The sequence below is a fragment of the Dromiciops gliroides genome, chromosome 2 (genome assembly GCF_019393635.1).
Source record: "Dromiciops gliroides isolate mDroGli1 chromosome 2, mDroGli1.pri, whole genome shotgun sequence".
In the NCBI taxonomy this organism is placed as follows: Eukaryota; Metazoa; Chordata; class Mammalia; order Microbiotheria; family Microbiotheriidae; genus Dromiciops; species Dromiciops gliroides.
In genome coordinates, this window is record NC_057862.1 from 287,336,357 (window position 1) to 287,355,677 (window position 19,321).

General features: G+C 44.2%; 1 protein-coding gene across 2 annotated transcripts in view; it reads right to left on the reverse strand.

The window, feature by feature from the left end:
• The window catches only part of CEP170B (centrosomal protein 170B), a 110,073-nt gene that overhangs the window by 40,629 nt on the left and 50,123 nt on the right, over window positions 1–19,321 (reverse strand). For both annotated transcript variants that reach the window (XM_043981574.1, XM_043981572.1), the window contains exons 5-9: window positions 17,493–17,551; window positions 14,913–15,051; window positions 10,202–10,315; window positions 4,826–5,308; window positions 119–876 (exon numbers count right to left, since the gene is read on the reverse strand). In XM_043981574.1, the coding sequence (XP_043837509.1) occupies window positions 119–876; window positions 4,826–5,308; window positions 10,202–10,315; window positions 14,913–15,051; window positions 17,493–17,551 (1,553 nt within the window). The remainder of the gene's footprint in view (window positions 1–118; window positions 877–4,825; window positions 5,309–10,201; window positions 10,316–14,912; window positions 15,052–17,492; window positions 17,552–19,321) is intronic.

Below are 19,321 nucleotides of genomic sequence, written 5' to 3' on the forward strand. Positions count from 1 at the left end.
CATAGGGTAAAGGACTCGCCCAAGTGGGAAGTGGTAGAGCCAGGACCAGAACAAGTCTTTTGAGGCTTCTTACTCTGAGTCCATGGTCTTTCCACCTCCGCCTGCCATTGGTCCCTACCTGGTCAATCATTTTCCGTGCCTCCTCAACTTCCTTATCTTGAGTCTCTGTCTCAATGGTGTAGGTGCCAGCATCACTTAAACTGTCATCCTCTTCCTGCTTCCGGGACTTGGCCAGCTGGGGGTCAGAGACCACCGGAGCTGGGGAGGATGGGGGCACTGGGGGAGCTGTTGAGATGACCACACGGGGAGCTAGGGGCGTGGGCAAGCCTGGTGGTTGCTTTTCTGGGCCTGGCCTCCCTGCTGTAGCAGTCTCCCGCAGGTACTCAGCAGCAAAATCCTGAGCCATCCGGGACCTGCGCCCCACACTCCCATAGAGTCGATGTGTTGGGCGGGGAGGTGTTGAGGATGAACCCATCCGATCCTCCGTCTTCTCTCGCTTGAGTGAACTGGCCCTCTGGGGGCCCGAAGGGTTTCCAGATGCTCGGCCTGAGGCAGGACCTGGGACGGCAGCCATTCCCCCACAGACAGCAGTGGGCCCTGGCACTCGGCGCTTGTCTGCTTTGGGGTCAGCTGGTACATGGGTGAAGGACTGAGAACGCTTTTTACGGGGTGTATCCTCAAAGAATTCGATGACAAAGGCCTGCTGGTTGTGCAACATTTCCTGGGGGTCCCGCTTGATCTGCCGCTGCAGTCGGACCTGTTCCCCCGTGGGGGGCTCTGCCACAGGTACTGGGGAAGCCTCTTTTTCTGCCTTTAGAGAAGAGGCTGCCGTTGGATCCTCTGTGTCACTCTGTGTGCCATCCTCATGCCGGTGGCCTAAGAGTTAGGGAAGTGGGCAGTGAGAATGGTCCAATGTCAGCCCTGCTGCCCTCACCCATCAGAAGCTGACTCACTCATAGGATCAGTTAGTCATTAAGAACTTATTTTAAAAAAATTTTTTTAAAAAGGAACTTATTGTGCTAAGAATGGATCAAAAACCTTAGAGCTGGAAGAGAACTTAGAAGATTTAGCCCAACTTCCTCATTTTAAGGAAGGAGAAAATGAGACTTGGAACACTGACTAAAGTCACACAGGTAGTAAGTAGCTGAGTTGGGATTTAATCCCAAATATGGGATCTGACTTCAAACCCAAAGCAATTCTATACTGCATTGCCTCCCATGGCTTCTGGATGGCATTTCTTCTGTCCTAAGTCCTGGAGTCTACCAAAACCTTTGGGGTTTGACTTCATCTACCTCTCCAAGCTGAAATATCCAGCATGGATTCCAGCTGATCTAAGGACAGATCTGTATCATTACATTCTTTGGTTTTTTTGTCTACTTCTCCCACCTAAAACTCTCTAAGAGTCTGATTTCCACCCAACCTGTGAGCTCCAGGAAGAAGGGCCCGACATTCCTTATTTCCCCTTTTGTCTTCTCTAGTGGAAAAGACAGGCAGTGGAGAAATTTTGCCCCTAGTGGAATAAAGGACTCTGCACTTAGAGAAAGGGAGAAGTAATGACGGGTAAAACTGAAACCAAAGTTACCCACCCAAAGACTGGACAAGTACAATAGAATATAATCTTAGATCCAGGACATTAGTGGGATTATATCTGTTGTTTCACGTGTGACACTGTCCCGGCCCTCCAGAACGTTTTTACCATAACTCCTTCCCACCTCCACTCTCCTCACTTTCCCCATGGCCCCCTGCACATTCCATCCTTCATACTGTCACCTGACTAACCTTCCTAATTAAGGATGCATCCTGGTGCAAGAAAAGACACTGATCAGAGGGACTGGGTTAAATCATGACTCTGCTACATGTTACTTATAACATGGGCAAGTCACCATATCTCCCTAAGCCTCTTTTTTTGGGGGGGTGGGCAATGAGGGTTAAGTGACTTGCCCAGGGTCACACAGTTAGTAAGTGTCAAGTGTCTGAGGCCAGATTTGAACTCAGGTCCTCCTGAATCCAGGGCTGCTGCTTTATCCACAGCGCCACCTAGCTGCCCCTCCAAGCCTCTTTAAAAAAAAAAACAAAATAAGAGGATTGGCTGAGATGGCCACTGGGTCCCTTCCAGTGTTGGGTCTACAATCCTATTGTCCCTAAAGCAAATATCTGGTTATGCCATTCCTCTGCACAGAACTCTTTAATGGTTACAAAAATAAAATCCAACTCTTACATCTGGCATTCAAGTCTTCTACAATCTGGTACCTCTCTGGCTTTCCAGCCTTATCTCCTTCCACTCCCTCCCACGTATTCTATACTGCAAACACACTAGATTGTCCCCAAGCACTCTCTGCGCTCTCCTTAAGTCTGTTGTCTGAATTCATATTGTTCTCGAGGCTTCAAATGTCCTTTCTCCTCCTCTTCACCATCTGAATTCTTATGTACCTTTTTAAAGCCCAAAACACATGGCACCTCCTCCAGTAAGTGTTTGCTAATCCCTCTCTTTTACTGCCCACCAGCACCCTAAAACTTCATCGGGTTTTATACTTTAATGATCCATCTTGTTTCTCATTCTCTCACTAGACTGTGAGTCCCATGCTAGAGAACCTGCATCTTCTCTAAATGTTTTTGTTTTCCCCATCACCTAGCACGGGCCTTTTCAAATGGTAGGTACTTAAGAAATGTTTGTTGAATTTGAATTTCTTTTCTGGAATATAGCCCACAGCATTCCAATGAGGGTAGAGAAGAGAAAGGAGGAATTCACACATCCTCAGGCACTCATACACAGTCATACACAGACATCACCACCTATCTTAGCTCAGAAGAATTCTGGTAGAGATGAGATGACCATATATTGCTACAGTCAATAATGGAAAACAATGTTTTAGACCTGTCCAATAACTGAAGGGGGTGATTTGGCAGGTAGTGAGTTTCCTGTCACTGATTGTCTTTGAGTATAAGCTGAATAACTACTTGTCGGGGATGTCTGAGAGAGGATCCTGCACAGGAATGGATTAGAGTCGAGATTTCTGGGGTCCCTTCCAGCTTGGTGATTGATTCTGTGATTCCATCAATCTGGACAGAAGCTCATTAATGTGGTAGAGGTTGATGGTGGCAAGGATGAAATGGCCCTGATGTGGGTGGAAAGGTCAAAAGAGAAGAAACAGAAGTTGATGGCACTGGGAAGAACCCTCTTTCAAGGGGCTATGGGGCAGCCAGGCCAGTCAGTGGCTAAATGGGAAGGGAGGCTGTGGAATGGAGGCACAAGCTTACTGGTCAAAGATAGGGTCATATATCTCAGGATACTTATCACAAGATTCCTATGTTCCCTGTCCTAAAAATTTCATGCTCTGTAAATTTATACTCTATTGGTGCAGCTAAGTGGCACAGTGGATAAAGCACCAGCCCTGGATTCAGGAGAACCTGAGTTCAAATCCAGCCTCAGACACTTGACATTTACTAGCTGTGTGACCCTGGGCAAGTCACTTAACCCTCATTGCCCTGCCCTATCTATCTATCTATCTATCTATCTATCTATCTATCTATCTATCTATCTATCTACATACACACATATACTTCATTATCCTTCCTTCAAATTCCAGAAAAACCTTTTTGAGAAAAATTTTGCTAAATCTATTATGATAAAAACAGGGATAAATATAAAATTCTACACCTAGGCTCAAAAAACTATCTGTACAAGTATAGGATGGAGAAAAAGTAAAGAAAAATTTTAAAATAAACATTTTTTAAAAGTATACGATGGAGAAAGTGGCAAGATGAAAGTTCATATGGAAAAGATCTTAAGATTTTAGTGAGGGGTAGCTAGGTGGCATAGTGGATAGAGTACCGGCCCTGGAGTCAGGAGTACCTGAGTTCAAATCCGGCCTCAGACACTTAACACTTACTAGCTGTGTGACCCTGGGCAAGTCACTTAACCCCAATTGCCTCACTTAAAAAAAAAAAAAGATTTTAGTGAACTGCAATGTCAACATCAGTCAAAAGTATGATACCACCAAAATGCCACCTATTCCTGGAAGTCTTTGACAATCCCACTTGGGATGTCCGCCATCACTCCCAAAATCTATGGAATCTTAGGCTGCCTGCAGAAAAAGGCTGGATGAGCCCTGTCAACCTCTGCCTGGTCAGACTACATATGGAGTGACATGCAGTTGTGGAGCTCACATTGAAAGGCTATTGACAAGCTCAGTGGTGTCCAGAGTGGGATGACTAGTTTGATAAATACATTTGCTTATAGTCCAGAAGACTTAGAGAGGACATTATAGTGGCTTTCAAGTCCCTGAAGGGATGTGATGGGACAAAGATGGGATAAGATTGGGTCTGCGTGGTCTCAGAGGACAGGACCAGGAGCACTGAGGAGGAGTTGCAGTGACGGTTTCAGCTCTACCTAAGGGAAATTTCCTGCCCATTGCAACTAGTCAAAAGTCTTACCTCAAGGAACAATGAGCGAGCTTCCCATTCCTAGAGGCTGACCTCTTCTCTGGACTTTTGTAGAGGGGATTTCTGCTCAAGTGTGGCTTGGAAGATGCCCTGTGAGATCCCTTCCAGCTCTGAGAGTCTATTATAAGACAGAGGGGGGAGGGGTGTGACCCTAACAGCTCTGGGGGCCAGCCATGAAGAGTGTGGGGCATAAGGGAAAGATAAGCTCAGGATCATGAGTAAGGCTAAAAGGTCAACGCCACTCCTACCCTGGTGTCCTATTTCCTGTCACATGCAAACAGAGAATTACAGTCTCACACAGACTCTTGCATAGACACACAAATCTTCCCTTTCCCCTCCCCACACCCCAAGTCACACTGCCTTGTCTGTAGGTCCTACTCACCCTTCAGTGTCCGTACATGAACAGGCAGGTCACTCTTGGTGCTGTATCCATCCTCCCCAGGTCCTGGCCTTCGTATCAAGCTAGGATCATTCTGGACTAACCAATGCGCTACCTTGCTCTGGGCAGACACCATGTCAGCAGGCGCTGGGTCCTTCACAAGGGGCCGCCGAGGTCGCAGGGAGAACTTGGTGACGTGATCCTTGATCTTCACCTTGCCAGGGCTACAGTCATCAAATTCAATGGTGAAGGAGGCATGGCTTTGCACCACTGGGGGTGCCCCACCCCCTGCCGGCTCCACATCCTTCGTGGGGACTTCATGAACCTGTTCCTCCACAGACTTGGAGACGGGTTGAAACTCTTTCGTGGGGATCTCAAAATAACTCGGTTCCCTCCGGAAGGTGAATGCTGATGGTTCCTGCCCATCCCTGTAGCTTGGAATGTTTCCATTGACCTCCTCATGCTGGGGAATTTCCTTGGTCCTCTCTAGCGGAAAAAGAAAATGAGTTAATCTTACTGTTCACCAGGCTTCTGCAATAATAAGGATAACAGCAACTCCCACATCTACCCAGCATTAAGGATCACAACAACCTTGTGAGTGGGAATCCACTTTCATATTTCAAGGATCTGTTCTTTACTCAAGGGTCAGAATCTCCCAATGTGTAAAGTACTTTAGGAATTGTAAGGTGTGCAATGATCCAAGACAATTTCAAAAGACTCATAATGGAAAATGCTATCCACATCCAGGGAAAGAACTGATGGAGTCTGAATGCAGATTGAAGAATACTATATTTGCTTTCTTTGTTTGTTTTGTGTGTTCTTTTTGTTCTGTTTCTTCTTTCACAACATGAATAATGTGGAAATACGTTTTAAAAGATTGCATATGTATATCCTCTATCAGATTGCTTGTCATCTTGGGGAGAAGGGAGAGGAGGGAAGGAGCACTCCTGGGGTAGAGCCTTTGTACATCCCAATCATCTCCACACAATGATTGGGTATCAAAGGAAGACAAGTAGATGTGAGGTAGGTAGTATGAGTATTATTATCTCTACTTTTCAAATAAAGAAACTGAGGGTCAGATAAGTAAAGTGACTTGACCAGGGTCACTCATCTAGCAAGAGCTGAAGTTGGGATTCAAGGACTGGCCCTGTACTATACTGCCTTGCTACAACTCTCCTCTTTTTTTATTTATCTATCTATCTATTTATTTATTTTTGCAGGGCAATGAGGGTTAAGTGAGTTGCCCAGGATCACACAGCTAGTAAGTGTCAAGTGTCTGAGGCCAGATTTGAACTCAGGTCCTCCTGAATCCAGGGCCAGTGCTTTATTCACTGCACCACCTAGCTGCCCCAAAGCACTGGAATTGCTATGACTCTCTTCTACTGCAATTCTTCTCAGTCCCCAGTTGGGATAACCCCTAGTCAATACTTGGAATCACATGCATTCACCCATTTCCCCACCAAATATTCAACCTTCCAATTTGAATGCCACTTAAAGCTTTGAAAGCACTTTAATAACAACCCCTCATTTAATCCTCATGACAGATTCCATGAAGGACCCTGGGAGGAAAGCAGAGCAGGGATTATTTCCCCCATTTTACAGAAAAAGAAACTGAGCCCCAGAAAAGAGAACAGACTTCTTCAAAGTCATGTAACAAATGTATTGAAGAGTCAGAACTAGAATAGAGGTCACCTCAGTCACAGCCCTAGGGTCTTTCTGTCACAAGCAGTCAAGTCTCAGTTGCCCACAGGTATATCATCCACAATAAATTTTTCACCCTTTGGGACATGGTTTTCAGCCCATCTATTCAGGACTATCTATTCGACTCTCCTCCAAATCTTTGCCCGGGCAATAGGCTTTCATTTAAAACTACTTTTAGGGGGCAGTTAGGTGGCGCAGTGGATAGAGCACCGGCCCTGGAGTCAGGAGTACCTGGGTTCAAATCTGGCCTCAGACACTTAACACTTACTAGCTGTGTGACCCTGGGCAAGTCACTTAACCCCCATTGCCTCACTAAAAAAAACACAAAAAACTACTTTTAGTGCCAGCCTGAGCCAATGATAACCCTAAAACCATATGTCCCCCCCTACACACACACACACACACACACACACACACACACACACACACACACACACATCCAATAAGCCTTAAAACCAAATGGACTTTTCATAATAATCTTGCATAGTAAAAGCAGCACATGTCTTGGAATAAAATCCCAGAGTTTGAGTCCTGACTCAGCCATTTACTAGCTCTATGGTCCCGAATAAACAACTTTGCCTAGTTAAGCCTCAGTTTCCTCATATGTAAAATGGGCATGATGACATCTGACAGCAGCTCATGGAGATGTTGTGAAGAAAGTGCTTTCTGAGCTTCCCAGTGCTTGTTATTGCTATTAATCAAATTAAGATCCAAGATTTAGGGCTAGAAGGGACCTTAGAGGCCAATGAATCCAAACCCATCATTTTACAGATGAGGAAACTGAGGTTGAGAGAGGTTGCTCAGGGGTTACAAAACTACTGAGTATCTATGACAAGATTTGAACTTGGGTCTTCCGAGCTCCATCCATTGCACCACCTAATAGGAACCACAGAATTTCAGGCCTGAAAAGGAACCTTAGGAGCAATCCAATCCAGCCTAAACCTTGGCAGGAATCCTATCTACAATGTGCTCAACAAGTGCTCCTACAGCCTCTACTTTTAGACTTCCAGAGACGGAGAACTCACTACCTCTCTCCACCCCTACTAAGGCAGGCCACTCCACTGCTGGAAAGTTCTAATTGTTAGGAGGTTTTCTCCTACATGAGCCCTCTATCAGCCCCGATGACTGCCACCTTCATGCACTGCTCTCAGTTCTGCAATATGGGACAAAGCAGGACAAATCCAAACTTTCTTCACTCCATAGCCAAATACTTGCAGACAGCTAACATGCCCCACCTCCTGCTATGTTTCCTATTCTCCGTAGGAAAGGTTCAGTTATTCAAACAATTCTCCTCTGGCCTGGATGTGCTCCAGCTTGAAAATATTTGCCCTACTATTGTGCTATAAGAAATGATGAGCAGGGGGGCGGCTAGGTGGCGCAGTGGATAACACTTACCAGCTGTGTGACCCTGGGCAAGTCACTTAACCCCCATTGCCCCGCAAAAAACAAAACAAAACAAAAAAAAGAAATGATGAGCAGGATGCTCTCAGAAAAAACCTGGAAAAACTTACATAAGTTAATACAAAGTGAAAGGTACTGTGTACAAAGTAACAGCAATATTGTGAGATGATCAGCTGTGAATGACTTAGCTATTCTCAGCAATACAATGATCCAAGACAACTCTGAAGGACTTATGATGAAAAACGCTATCTATCCATCCCCAGAGAAAGAACTGATGGTATTTGAATACAGATTGAAGCATAATTTTTTACTTCATTTTTCTTGAGATTTTTTTGTCTGTTTCCTTTCACAACCTAATATGGAAATGTTTTGCATGACTACCCATGTATAACTTATACTGAATTGCTTGCCTTCTCAAAGCAGGAGGAGAAAGGGGGGAAAAGAGGAAGGAAGAGAATTTGGAGCATAAGATTTTAAAAATGGATGTTTAAAAGTATTTTTACATGTAATTGGGGAAAATAAAATTCTAAATAGAATTGAGCTTCTTGAGAGCAGAAAAACAAAAACAAAAAGCAAACCCCCAAAAAGGAAATATTTGCCCTAAATGTGGTCCCACAATTAAGTACAATACCCCAGCTGGGGTCTGAGCAGGGCAGAGAACAGCAGGACCATCCCTCCCTAGCCCTGAACACTAAGCCTCTATTAATAGAGGCTGAGATGAGTGGCCCAGTTTCAGGAATTGTAAATTATCTGCAATTTTTGTATCCTATGTCACCATTCTTATCTAGCAGAATGGCTCTAAGACATCCCACTGCATCAACTTTAGACTCTTCTGCTTGGCATCCAAGGACATTTACAACCTGGCTTCCAGCCCCCTATCTCTAGTATCAACTCCCCCTCATTTTCATCAGTCAGAGGGGTCTCTTCACATGCCAGCCACAGTGTGTGACTGGACACACTAATCCAGCCGTGTTATTTGTGGATAATTCTCTGACTTGGATTAAGAGTCTATGCTCTTGGGACAGCTAGGTGGCAGAGTGGATAAAGCACCGGCCCTGGATTCAGGAGGACCTGAGTTTAAATCCGGCCTCAGACACGTGACACTTACTAGTTGTGTGACCCTGGGAAAGTCACTTAACCCTCATTGCCCCGCAAAAAAATAAAATAATGTTTTTTAAAAAGAGTCTATGCTCTCCCATTTATTAGCTATGTGACCCTGAGCAAATCACTTTACCTGGTCACCTCAGTTTCCTCAACTATAAAATGGGCATAATAATAGCACCTACCTCCTAGGGTTGTTGTGAGGATCAAATGAGATATTTGTAAAGTGCTTAGTATAGTTCCTGGTACACAGTAGGTGCTTAATAAATGTTTGTCTGTGAATGACAACTATGCTCAGCAATACAATGATCCAAGGTAATCCCAAAGGACTAATGATGAAAGATACTATCCACCTCCAAAGAAAGAACTGATATTGATTAAACACAGACTGAGGCATCCTGTTTTTCACTTTCTTTCATTTTTTCTTTTATTCAAGTTTTCTTGTACAAAATGACTAATATAGTAATGTTTTACATAATTATACATGTATAACCCAAATCTGATTGTTTACCTCCTCAGGGAGAATAGAGGGGAGGAAGGGAAGGAGGGATAAAATTTGGAACTCAAAACTATAAATAAAAATGTTTATTATTTTAAAAAATAAAGTCAGCCATCCAAAAAAATTTTAATTAAAAAAAGTTTGTTCCCTCTCTCCCTCACTGATTTCTCTTGTCTTTAAGTTCCTACAAGCAAAATTGTGCTAGGTTTAACTCAGTTCAGTGCTGGATGACACTTTCTTACCAAGGAAACTGTCCCATATGTGTTAGTGGGGATCCCCCCACCCCAGACTCCAGGACTATTAATGGGTACAGGGTCTGGGTTTGGTTTTTTTGAAGCATTTGTTGTCTATAAACCTTATGTTGCTTCTCTGGGCACTTTTTTGGGACCAAACCTGAGATTTCACTGGGGTCATCATGAGACTGGGAATACTCCCAGAATAGGGCTGGAGTTTCTCCTCTTTTGTTTCCCTCTAGCCATGAATGAGCTTGTTAAGAATAGGAACCTAACCCAGACTTTTGAGATTCCTGAAGTCAGGGGTCCTATCTCCCCATACAACCAGAGTCAACCCTAGAACCAAGGGTGAATGGTATTCTAGTGTCAGTTCTGTAGATTTGGTCTAGGGCTGGCCTCAGACAAGGCCAGTCCTGGGCACTGGTTCCTGGCCTGGACCCTTACCTGGATAATGGTCTTCCTGATGCTGGTCATCTGGCCTGTCCAATTTGTTGTTGCCGTCATCCTCCCCCCACCATGAGGGCTGCCCATATAGTGGAGTGCGGTAGGTCAATGGCTCTGGAAAGAGAAAAGAAGAAATTTTTGTCTCCTCAATAGCTCAGTTCCAAAAGCAAGGCCAGCGACCTCCCCATGATGGAAGGTGACGTTTCCTGAAAGAAGTCCAGTTCATGGGATCCTAGATGGAGATCTAAAAGGAACTTTAAAAGTCCTTTGAAGATTAGTGTGTCCAGTCACGCACTGTGGCTGGCATGTGAAAAGACCCCTCTGACTGATGAAAATGAGAGGGAGTTGATGTTGGGGATAGGGGGGCTGGAAGCCAGGTTGTGAATGTCCTTGGATGCTAAGCAGAAGAGTCTGAAGTTGATGCAGTGGGATATCTTAGAGCCATTCTGCTAGATAAGAATGGTGACATAGGATACAAAAACTGCAGATAATTTACAATTCTTGAATGAATGGTTCAAACCATTCATTTTCCAATTAAAGAAACTGGGACCCCAGAGAGGCACTACTGTCTTTGTTCTCTAGTCCTGCAGAGTTGCCTGGAGCACTGAAATTTTAAGTGACTTTCCCAAAGTCCCAAGGCCTGCCTATGTCAGAGGAAGGACCCGACCTCAGGTCTACCTGATTCCAGAGCTGGCTCTCTAGCCTCTCATCTTGTGTTTGCTTATGCATAGATTTTAGGAGGAGACAAATGCAGAATGGAGGAATGGGTGGCTGGATCCAACATAGCTACAAAGTGCTAAAAACCTGCCTCAAACTCGGATTTTCTGATGCAGTATCTTCCCACTGCACTAACCTGCCTCCTGTCACCTATGGCATATGATCCTTATATATCTGATAATGAAAAAGTTGATGGATGCTACAAGACACTAGAGGAAGTCAATGACCAGAGAGTATCCTACAAAGGAAAGTAGAAATATCTTGATGACTAAAGGAGGGAAAGAGGAAGGAAAGAAGACAGGGAAGGCAAAAGGGGAGAAAGAGAGAAAAGAAAGAAGAAAAGGAGAGAATGAAGAAAAAGAAGAAAGTAAGGAAGGGAGGAAAAGAGGGAGAAAAGGAATAAAGAGAAAACGAAAGGAAGGAAGAAAAAAGGATGGGAAAAGAGAAGGAGAGAGATAGAAAGAAAGAGAGTATGTCATTTAAAAAAAAATGCCTGGTGCAGGACAGCTTTGAAAGCTACAGGTTGTATATATATTATATATTTCAAAACAAAAGCAAGCTGTACATAATAGAGATTAGAAGTTTCACATACACTCCTCTTTCCCTGTACTACTATGTATATAAAAATTCCCATTTTATTTTATAACTACTAAATTCAGAATAACTACATATGTCTATTTTAATTTCAATAAATATTGAGAATTTTTAAAGATGCATCTGGTAACATCAGTTGAAGCTCATTCAGTCATTTTTTGCAGACTAATTTTGTTGTCCCAGATGCTCTCTAACTCACGATGTTTATTTAAAATTTTAAAAATTAAATTGCTGATAAATAAACAAAATAAATGAATGAGCTACCATCCAGATGTGCTTAGCCAAAAGATGAGCCTCACATCTTCCACTAGGGGGCACTGTGGACCCATAACATTCAAATCCTGACCTTCAACACCTGCCTCAGAACTCACGCCCTGGCCAGGAAGCATTTATACATTTCATAGGATTTAACACCTAGAAAGGGACCTTAGAGAGGATCTGGCTGAACCCAGTCATTTCACAGATGAGGAAACCGAGATCCAGAAAGTGATTGACTCAAAGTCACAAAAGTAATTAGTGGCAGAGCTGGGATTTGAGTGGACTCCTGATCTTGTCTTCTTTCAACTCTACCATGACATCCTCCCTTATCCATCACCATCTGACAGATCCCTCCCCAAAATCTCCACACTCCAACACCAAAAAAACAGTTTCTACACTGTTCATGAACACATGCAGACAGACAGCCTCAAGTGCAGTAATGAGAGAACTGGACTTGGAGGCACAAGCTATGAATTCGAGTCCTTGCTCTGGTGCTAGCTCTATGGACCTCGCAGAAGTTACTTCACCTGCCTCAGCTTTCCTTATCTGCAAAATGGGGATGATATGATTTGCATTAATTCACAAGATTACTGTGAGAGAAAAAAATCTTTGTTAGGTTTAAATACTACAGAAACGGGAGCAATTATCCTTAATTGTGGTAGTGGCTATGTGGCATAGTGGATAAAGCACCAGGTCTAGAATCAGTAAGAACTGAGTTCAAATCCCACCTCAGACATTTACTAACTGGGGTTACCCTGGTCAAGTCATTTAACCTTCTTTGCCTCTGTTTCCTCATATTTAAAATGAGCTGGAGAAGGAAATGACAAACCACTCCAGGGTCTTTGCCAGGAAAACCCCAAATAGGGTCATAGAGAGTCAGACACAACTGAAACGACTGAAATACAAAAACCAGACTTCTTATGATTCTAAGTCCTCCACTGTAAAAATAGGAGCTATTAATTATGGTATTGAGGTGGCATAGTAGATAGAAGGCTGGAGTAAGGAAGCCCTGAGTTCAAATCCTCAGATAATTATTAACTAGACAACCCTGGGTAAGTTATTTAATCAATTTGCCTGTTTCCTCATCTATAAAATGGGGGTGATAATAGTACTACCTCCCAAGTGAGTTCCTTAAGGGTAGGAATCGTCTTTTGCATTTTTGTACCCCCGGCATCTGGTACAGTGCCTGGTATACAGTAGGCACTTAATAAATACTTCCAGAGAATGGAGCCATGCCACCCTCCAAAGGTGGCCCACCCGTCTAGCAGCTTCTAGTATAAGTTGCCTCTAGTATTTCCAGATTCACACAGCATTTGTCCTCACAATAATTCTGTAACATAGGTACTACAAGCATTATTATCTTTATTTTACAGATGAGGAGACCGAGGTTAAGTGATGGACAATATACAGTGGGGCCCACAGCCCCGAAGCCTAAGGCTGCTAACTTTTCTGGTGACCCAGGAGCCTGTGACCAGACAAAGCAATTGAACTAAGAGGCAAGGGCTAGGGGCTGAATGGGTTTTTACCTCTCCAGAGAAATTGAGGGGGCAAACCTTTAAGACTTATATAAATTGTAGCTGTTATTGTTTTTATTTTAGTCCTTATAAATTCTTTGCCTGTTATGTCATTCTTCGTAACAAGTCTTTTTTTTTTTTTTTTTTTTTTTTTTTTGCTGGGCAATGAGGGTTAAATGACTTTCCCAGGGTCACACAGCTAGTAAATGTCAAGTGTCTGAGGCCGGATTTGAACTCAGGTACGCCTGAATCCAGGGCTGGTGCTCTAGCCACTGCGCCACCTAGCTGCCTACTGTAACAAGTCTTTACAAGTATAGTTCTTGGATTTGTTCCTCTTCTGTGTCCCGTAGACGATAAGCCCCCTGAAGACCAAGCATATCTTATCCATTTTAGGTTCTTCTGTAACACCAAGCACAAGGCCCCTACACCAAGTAGATGCTTTAATAAATATACGTGTCATATTCAACTGTTTCCTACCATTCCAACTCTTTTATTTACTTCCCAGCTCAAGAAGTCCCAGTCAATCCCTATTATTCTTTTTTTTTTTAAAGCAATCAGGGTTGAGTGACTTGCCCAGGGTCACACAGCTAGTTAAGTGGCTGAAGCCAGATTTGAACTCAGGTTCTCTTGACTCCACAACTGGTGTTCTATCACTGTGGCACCTCGCTGCCCCAAATCCCTTTTATTTCTGGGGACAAATACAAACTCCTCTGCTTAGCATTTAAAACCCTTTATCAGGACAGCTGGTGGTACAGTGAATAAAGCACTGGCCCTGGACTCAGGGGGACCTGAGTTCAAATCCAGCCTCAGACACTTGATACTTACTAGCTGTGTGACCCTGGGCAAGTCACTTAACCCTCATTGCCCTGCAAAAAAAAGCCCAACAACAAAAAAACCCTTTAGCACCTGGCTCTAACCTACCTTTCCAGGCATCATTACCCTTCACCCACTATGCAAAGTGTGTTAAAGCCTCCTTGCTTTCCCTCACATATAATTTCCCATCTCTCATCTCTATGCTTTCACATAGGCAAAAGACATGTTCCCCATCCCTCTTTACCTCCACCTCTTTAGAATTCCTTTTTTCCAAGCTCAGTTCAAGCTGAGCTCTCCCCATAAAGCCTTTTACGATCCTCCCAACTGCCAATGCCTCTCCCATCCAAAAAATTATCTAGTATTTACTAGCAGATATTTTGTACATATTGCTGGTATACATGTATCTTCCCCATGAGAATGTAAATTCCTTAAGAGCAGGGATTGTTTCATTTTGGTCTGAATACCCAAGCCTAGCACAGTACCTGGAATATAATGGGTGTTTAAGTAATGTTTACTGGTTGATTCCTGCTTCGGGATGCCTGCCAGGGCCAGACTGGCCCAGCTGCCCTGAAGAGAAAGGAGGAGATAGAAACAGGAGAGGGGAGAGAGCCCTCCTGAATCACCTGTCCCTCCTACTCACCCCCAGGGACTATCTACCTTTCACAAACTTGACTCAAATGCAAATCCATGTGGGCAGAGACAGGGCCTTGTGTGTGCACCTGAGTCAAGTGTGCTTCTGGATGAAGATGTCCCGGTCTCTGGGACATGTGTGCTCCTCCCTCCCCCGCCCCACACCTCATCCCTGAGGAGTTTACCTGGGACAGGTCTCCGGTCTCCCTTCTCTGGTTTGGCCTGTGGGGATTCAGAATAAGAACCAAGATCTGGTGGGGGGTCCCCACGCTTCACAGCCGTGCCCTTAAAATTCATCTGCAGCTGGCTGGTGTACTTCTCATGCTGAAAGGCAAGAGTCAGAAAGCAAAGGTGAGGAAAATGAGCTCCATTCTATGCCTACCATGATGAAAAGAAAAGAAAATTCATTTTTATACGTAGTACTTTGTGATTTATGAAGGACTGGGAGCAGTGGGAGGGGGAGAAAAGGAAACACCAATACCTTAATAAGAGTTCCCACTCTATAATGCTTTAAATTTTCCAAAGCACTTCCCTCAAAAGAATACTGTGAGATAAAGAGTATAAGGATTACCCTTATTTTATAGAGGAAAAAACCAGGATTTGGACCCAGATCTCCTAAACCCAAGTCCGGGCTTCTTTTTTTCTAAAATGCACTGACTTTCAAAAATAACTTATATTTATAAAGCACTTTAAGGTCATTTCTTTTTTCATAAAACCCTTTCCTCACAACAATCCTAGTGTCAGTGGGACAAGAATTCTTATCTCCATTTTACAGATGAGGAAACTGAGGCTCAGAAATGGGAAGAGCCTGTCCAAGACCACACAACCAATAAATGGTAGGGACTAATCTCCTAATTCCAGATCCTTAACCCAGGGCTCTTTCAGATGAAGAAAATTCCCAATGAGGAAACCAAGGACCATAGGGGTAATGCGACTTGTCTGAAAGCACAGAATTAGGAATGAAACCCAGGTCCTTTGGTTTCCAATCTAAAACTCTTTCCTCTATACTCTGTCCTGGACACAATACTCAGGAATCAAGATCTGAGCCCAACCAAGCCCAAATCCAGGGTTTAAAAAAGCCCAGCCTTCAAATCCTCCCCTGAACCCTTTGCCAAGCAGAGGGGCAGAGGAACTGGAGATATAGGCTGTTTTGTGATCTGGAATGAATGAAGAATGCAGTAACACTATGAAGTGATTTTTAGTCTAGCCAAGAACTGGCAGAAACCTTAGTGATTATCTATTCCAAATCCCATCCCTGGTCCCATTTTACATCAGGGAAAGCCGAGGCCCAGAGGAGGAAAGGCATTATCCCAGAGTCACACTGGGTCATTGACAAAGCCAAGACCAGAATATGGGTCTCTTGACACCCAGTCTAGTACATTTTCAACCACACCATGATGCTGCTTTCTCAGATTTATCAACTGTCAAACTGCAGCTTAATGTTTAGAGTCAGAGGAGTTACTACTTTTTTGGCCATGTTGCCTTAAGCAAGTCACTTCCCTGTCTTTCTACCTGAATTTCATCAACTATAAAATGAGGAGATTGGACTATATGATATCTAAGGTCCCTTTCCAGATCTCAATCCTATGATCACTGAGGTAAGAAATAGTTTCCCTCCCCTAATTCTTAGCACTTTGCCAGGATTAAAAATAACAGAAGTGAAAATACATTTAGTTGTTGGTGGGTTTTTTTAAGGTGCTAAGGAAGAACCCTAAGGATGCATCATCACTCATTCAAAAAGCCACATTTTAAAAGCTGACCCCAGAAAGAGGAAAGGGTATGAGAGCCAGGAACAAGAAGCCCATAACTCCCAAGGAAATGAGGTGGCATTCTCATCTGTTCCCGCTTCACAGGACTTAGAAGTAGCAGAAACCAACTGGTCTGACCTCTTCATTTTACAGATGGTGAAACTGAGGCCCAGAATCAATACCTCACGGCCAGTGTAGTAGAAAAACCACTGAATTTGAAGTCAGCTCCAGATCTCAGTTGTGAACTACCCACATAATCATGGACAGGTCACATTCCTTATCTGGGTCTTGGTTCCCTGCTCTGTAAAATGGAGGAAAGAGGGGTTGGGCTAGGTGGTCTCTGAGGTTCTTTTCAGTTCAAAATCCCATTACTTGGGGCAGCTAGGTGGTGCAGTGGATAGAGCACCGGCCCTGGAGTCAGGAGGACCTGAGTTCAAATCCAGCCTCAGACACTTGATACTTACTAGCTGTGTCAACCTGGGCAAGTCACTTAACCCCAACTGCCTCAACAAAACTTAAAAAATAAAAGTAAAAAAAAAAATCCCATTACTTTACACAAATCTTGGTAGCCACTTACTAGAAGTAGGAGCTTGGGAAAACCCCTTTTCCGTCTCTGGGCTTCAATTACCTAACTATATAATAAGGGGGTTGGATTACATGGTTGCTAAGGTCCTTTTCAAATCTAAATCCTATATATTAAAATAAATGAAACATGAGTAAAGGGCTTGACAGGCTCTACAATCTTCCTTACCTATTGTCTCATCAGGGCCCTGGGAGAGAAGCAGAGCAGGGATTATTATTATCCTCATTTTATAGATGAGGAGACAGACCCATTTAGGGAGAGGACCTTGCCAGGGGTCAGATAGTGAGTCAGTGACAGAACCAGGAGCCCCATGCATGAGAAGAAAGCCTTTCCTGGTCTCCTGTCAATGAACTGAAAGAAAGGCGAGTATTGGCCCTGTGCTGCAAGTGCCGTTGGGCACTGCCCTCCCCTCCAGAAGCTGTCCGGTGACTTACCTTCAGAGCCTCCTCGGGGACCTTGTGCTGGACATGTTCTAACACATACAGGTTAGAATGTAGACAAAGGCATTAAGGAAAGTACAGCGGTGAAGGGGCCTGTCCCGGGGCAGCCCTATAAGTGCAGAGACAAAGCACCAGACTGGGCTTTGGGCACTGTGAGGGTCTGAAGGGGAAAAGACAGCTCAGAACTACAGAACATCAAGGGTTGCAAAGTGCTTTCTTCACCTCCAAGTCATCCTGTGAGGTGAGGAGAACAAGCTTAGTTATTCTTTTTTTTTTCCCCCACAGACCCAGAGAGGAGCAGTAACCCACCCAGAGTCACACAGTAGCACAACCAAGATTGCGGCCCAGGTCTCGAGTCCCACTACCCTACTTCCATTACCCCACAGCATCTGCCAGCAAACCCTCTCAAGAAACAACATTAGGGGCAACTAGGTGGCACAGTGGATAAAGCACTGGCCCTGGATTCAGGAGTTCCTGAGTTCAAATCCGGCCTCAGACACTTGACACTTGCTAGCTGTGTGACCCTGGGCAAGTCACTTAACCCCCATTGCCCCGCCAAAAAAAAGAAAAAAAAAAGAAAACATTAGCTTAGTGGAGCTACCGGGGCTCAGACCCAATGGTCCCCACCCATCTCCTCACAACAGTAGTTTCCCATTGCCTTAGTCTGGCATTCAAGGTCCTCCACAACTTGGCTCCGACCCCTCTCTCCAGCCCTATTTCATACAAGCCCTCATAGATTCTGATTCAGCCAAATGCTCGATCTCATCCTGCCCTCTTCTACTTCCTAATTCCATTCAGTCAAGTGCATCCCCATTTCCTGGAATGTGTTCCCTTTTCATCATCATCTCATGCAATCACACTCTCCCTTTTAAAGCCCAGCTCAGATGCTACTTCCTCTCTGAAGCCTTCCCTGTTTCTCCCTCTATTCACCTACTGAAAACGACCTTTGCTTCCTCACATTCTGCTAGAGCACACGTCTGCCTTTCTCCTTACATTGTATTTACTTCCCTACTCCATTGGACAAGAAGATCCTGGAAGGAAGAGACAGTATTTTTTTTTTTTTTTTGCAGGGCAATGGGGGTTAAGTGATTTGCCCAGGGTCACACAGCTAGTAAGTGTCAAAGTGTCTGAGGCAGGATTTGAACTCAGGTCCTCCTGACTCCAGGGCCGGTGCTTTATCCACTGCGCCACCGAGCTGCCCGCAAGAGACAGCATTTTTCATCTGCGGATCCCCAGTCTGAAGCAAAGAACCATGCCAAATAACTGCACTTAATAGGTTTTTTAATTGAATTGTTAGGTGGCGGGAGGATGGCAGATCTTAAGCTGGAAGACTTCAGAGGCGGTCTAGTCCAACCCCTTTGTTTTACAAGTTCCAGTAAACTCAATTTTGCCTCAACCACAAAGAGGCCAGAGGTTAACTAGAGATGCATACAAATGTAATGCTGGGCAGAGAGCTCAACCTCTGCCTAGATGTGAGGAATTTTCTAAACTAGGGGCTCGGGGCAGCTGGGTGGTGCAGTGGATAGAGCACCAGCCCTGGAGTCACGAGGACCTGAGTTCAAATCCAGCCTCAGACACTTAACACTTACTAGCTGTGTGACCCTGGGCAAGTCACTTAACCCCAATTACCTCACCAAAAAAAAAAAAACATTAAAAATAATAAAAGCAGTAAACTAGGGGCTCAGAGGGATTGTGCCCATTCTGAAGTTTTTGTCTAAAATCAAATCCCCAACCCGCATGTACAAAAATATTTATAGCAGCTCCCTTTGTGGTGACAAAGAATTGGAGATCGAGGGAATGCCCATCAATTGGGGAATGGCTGA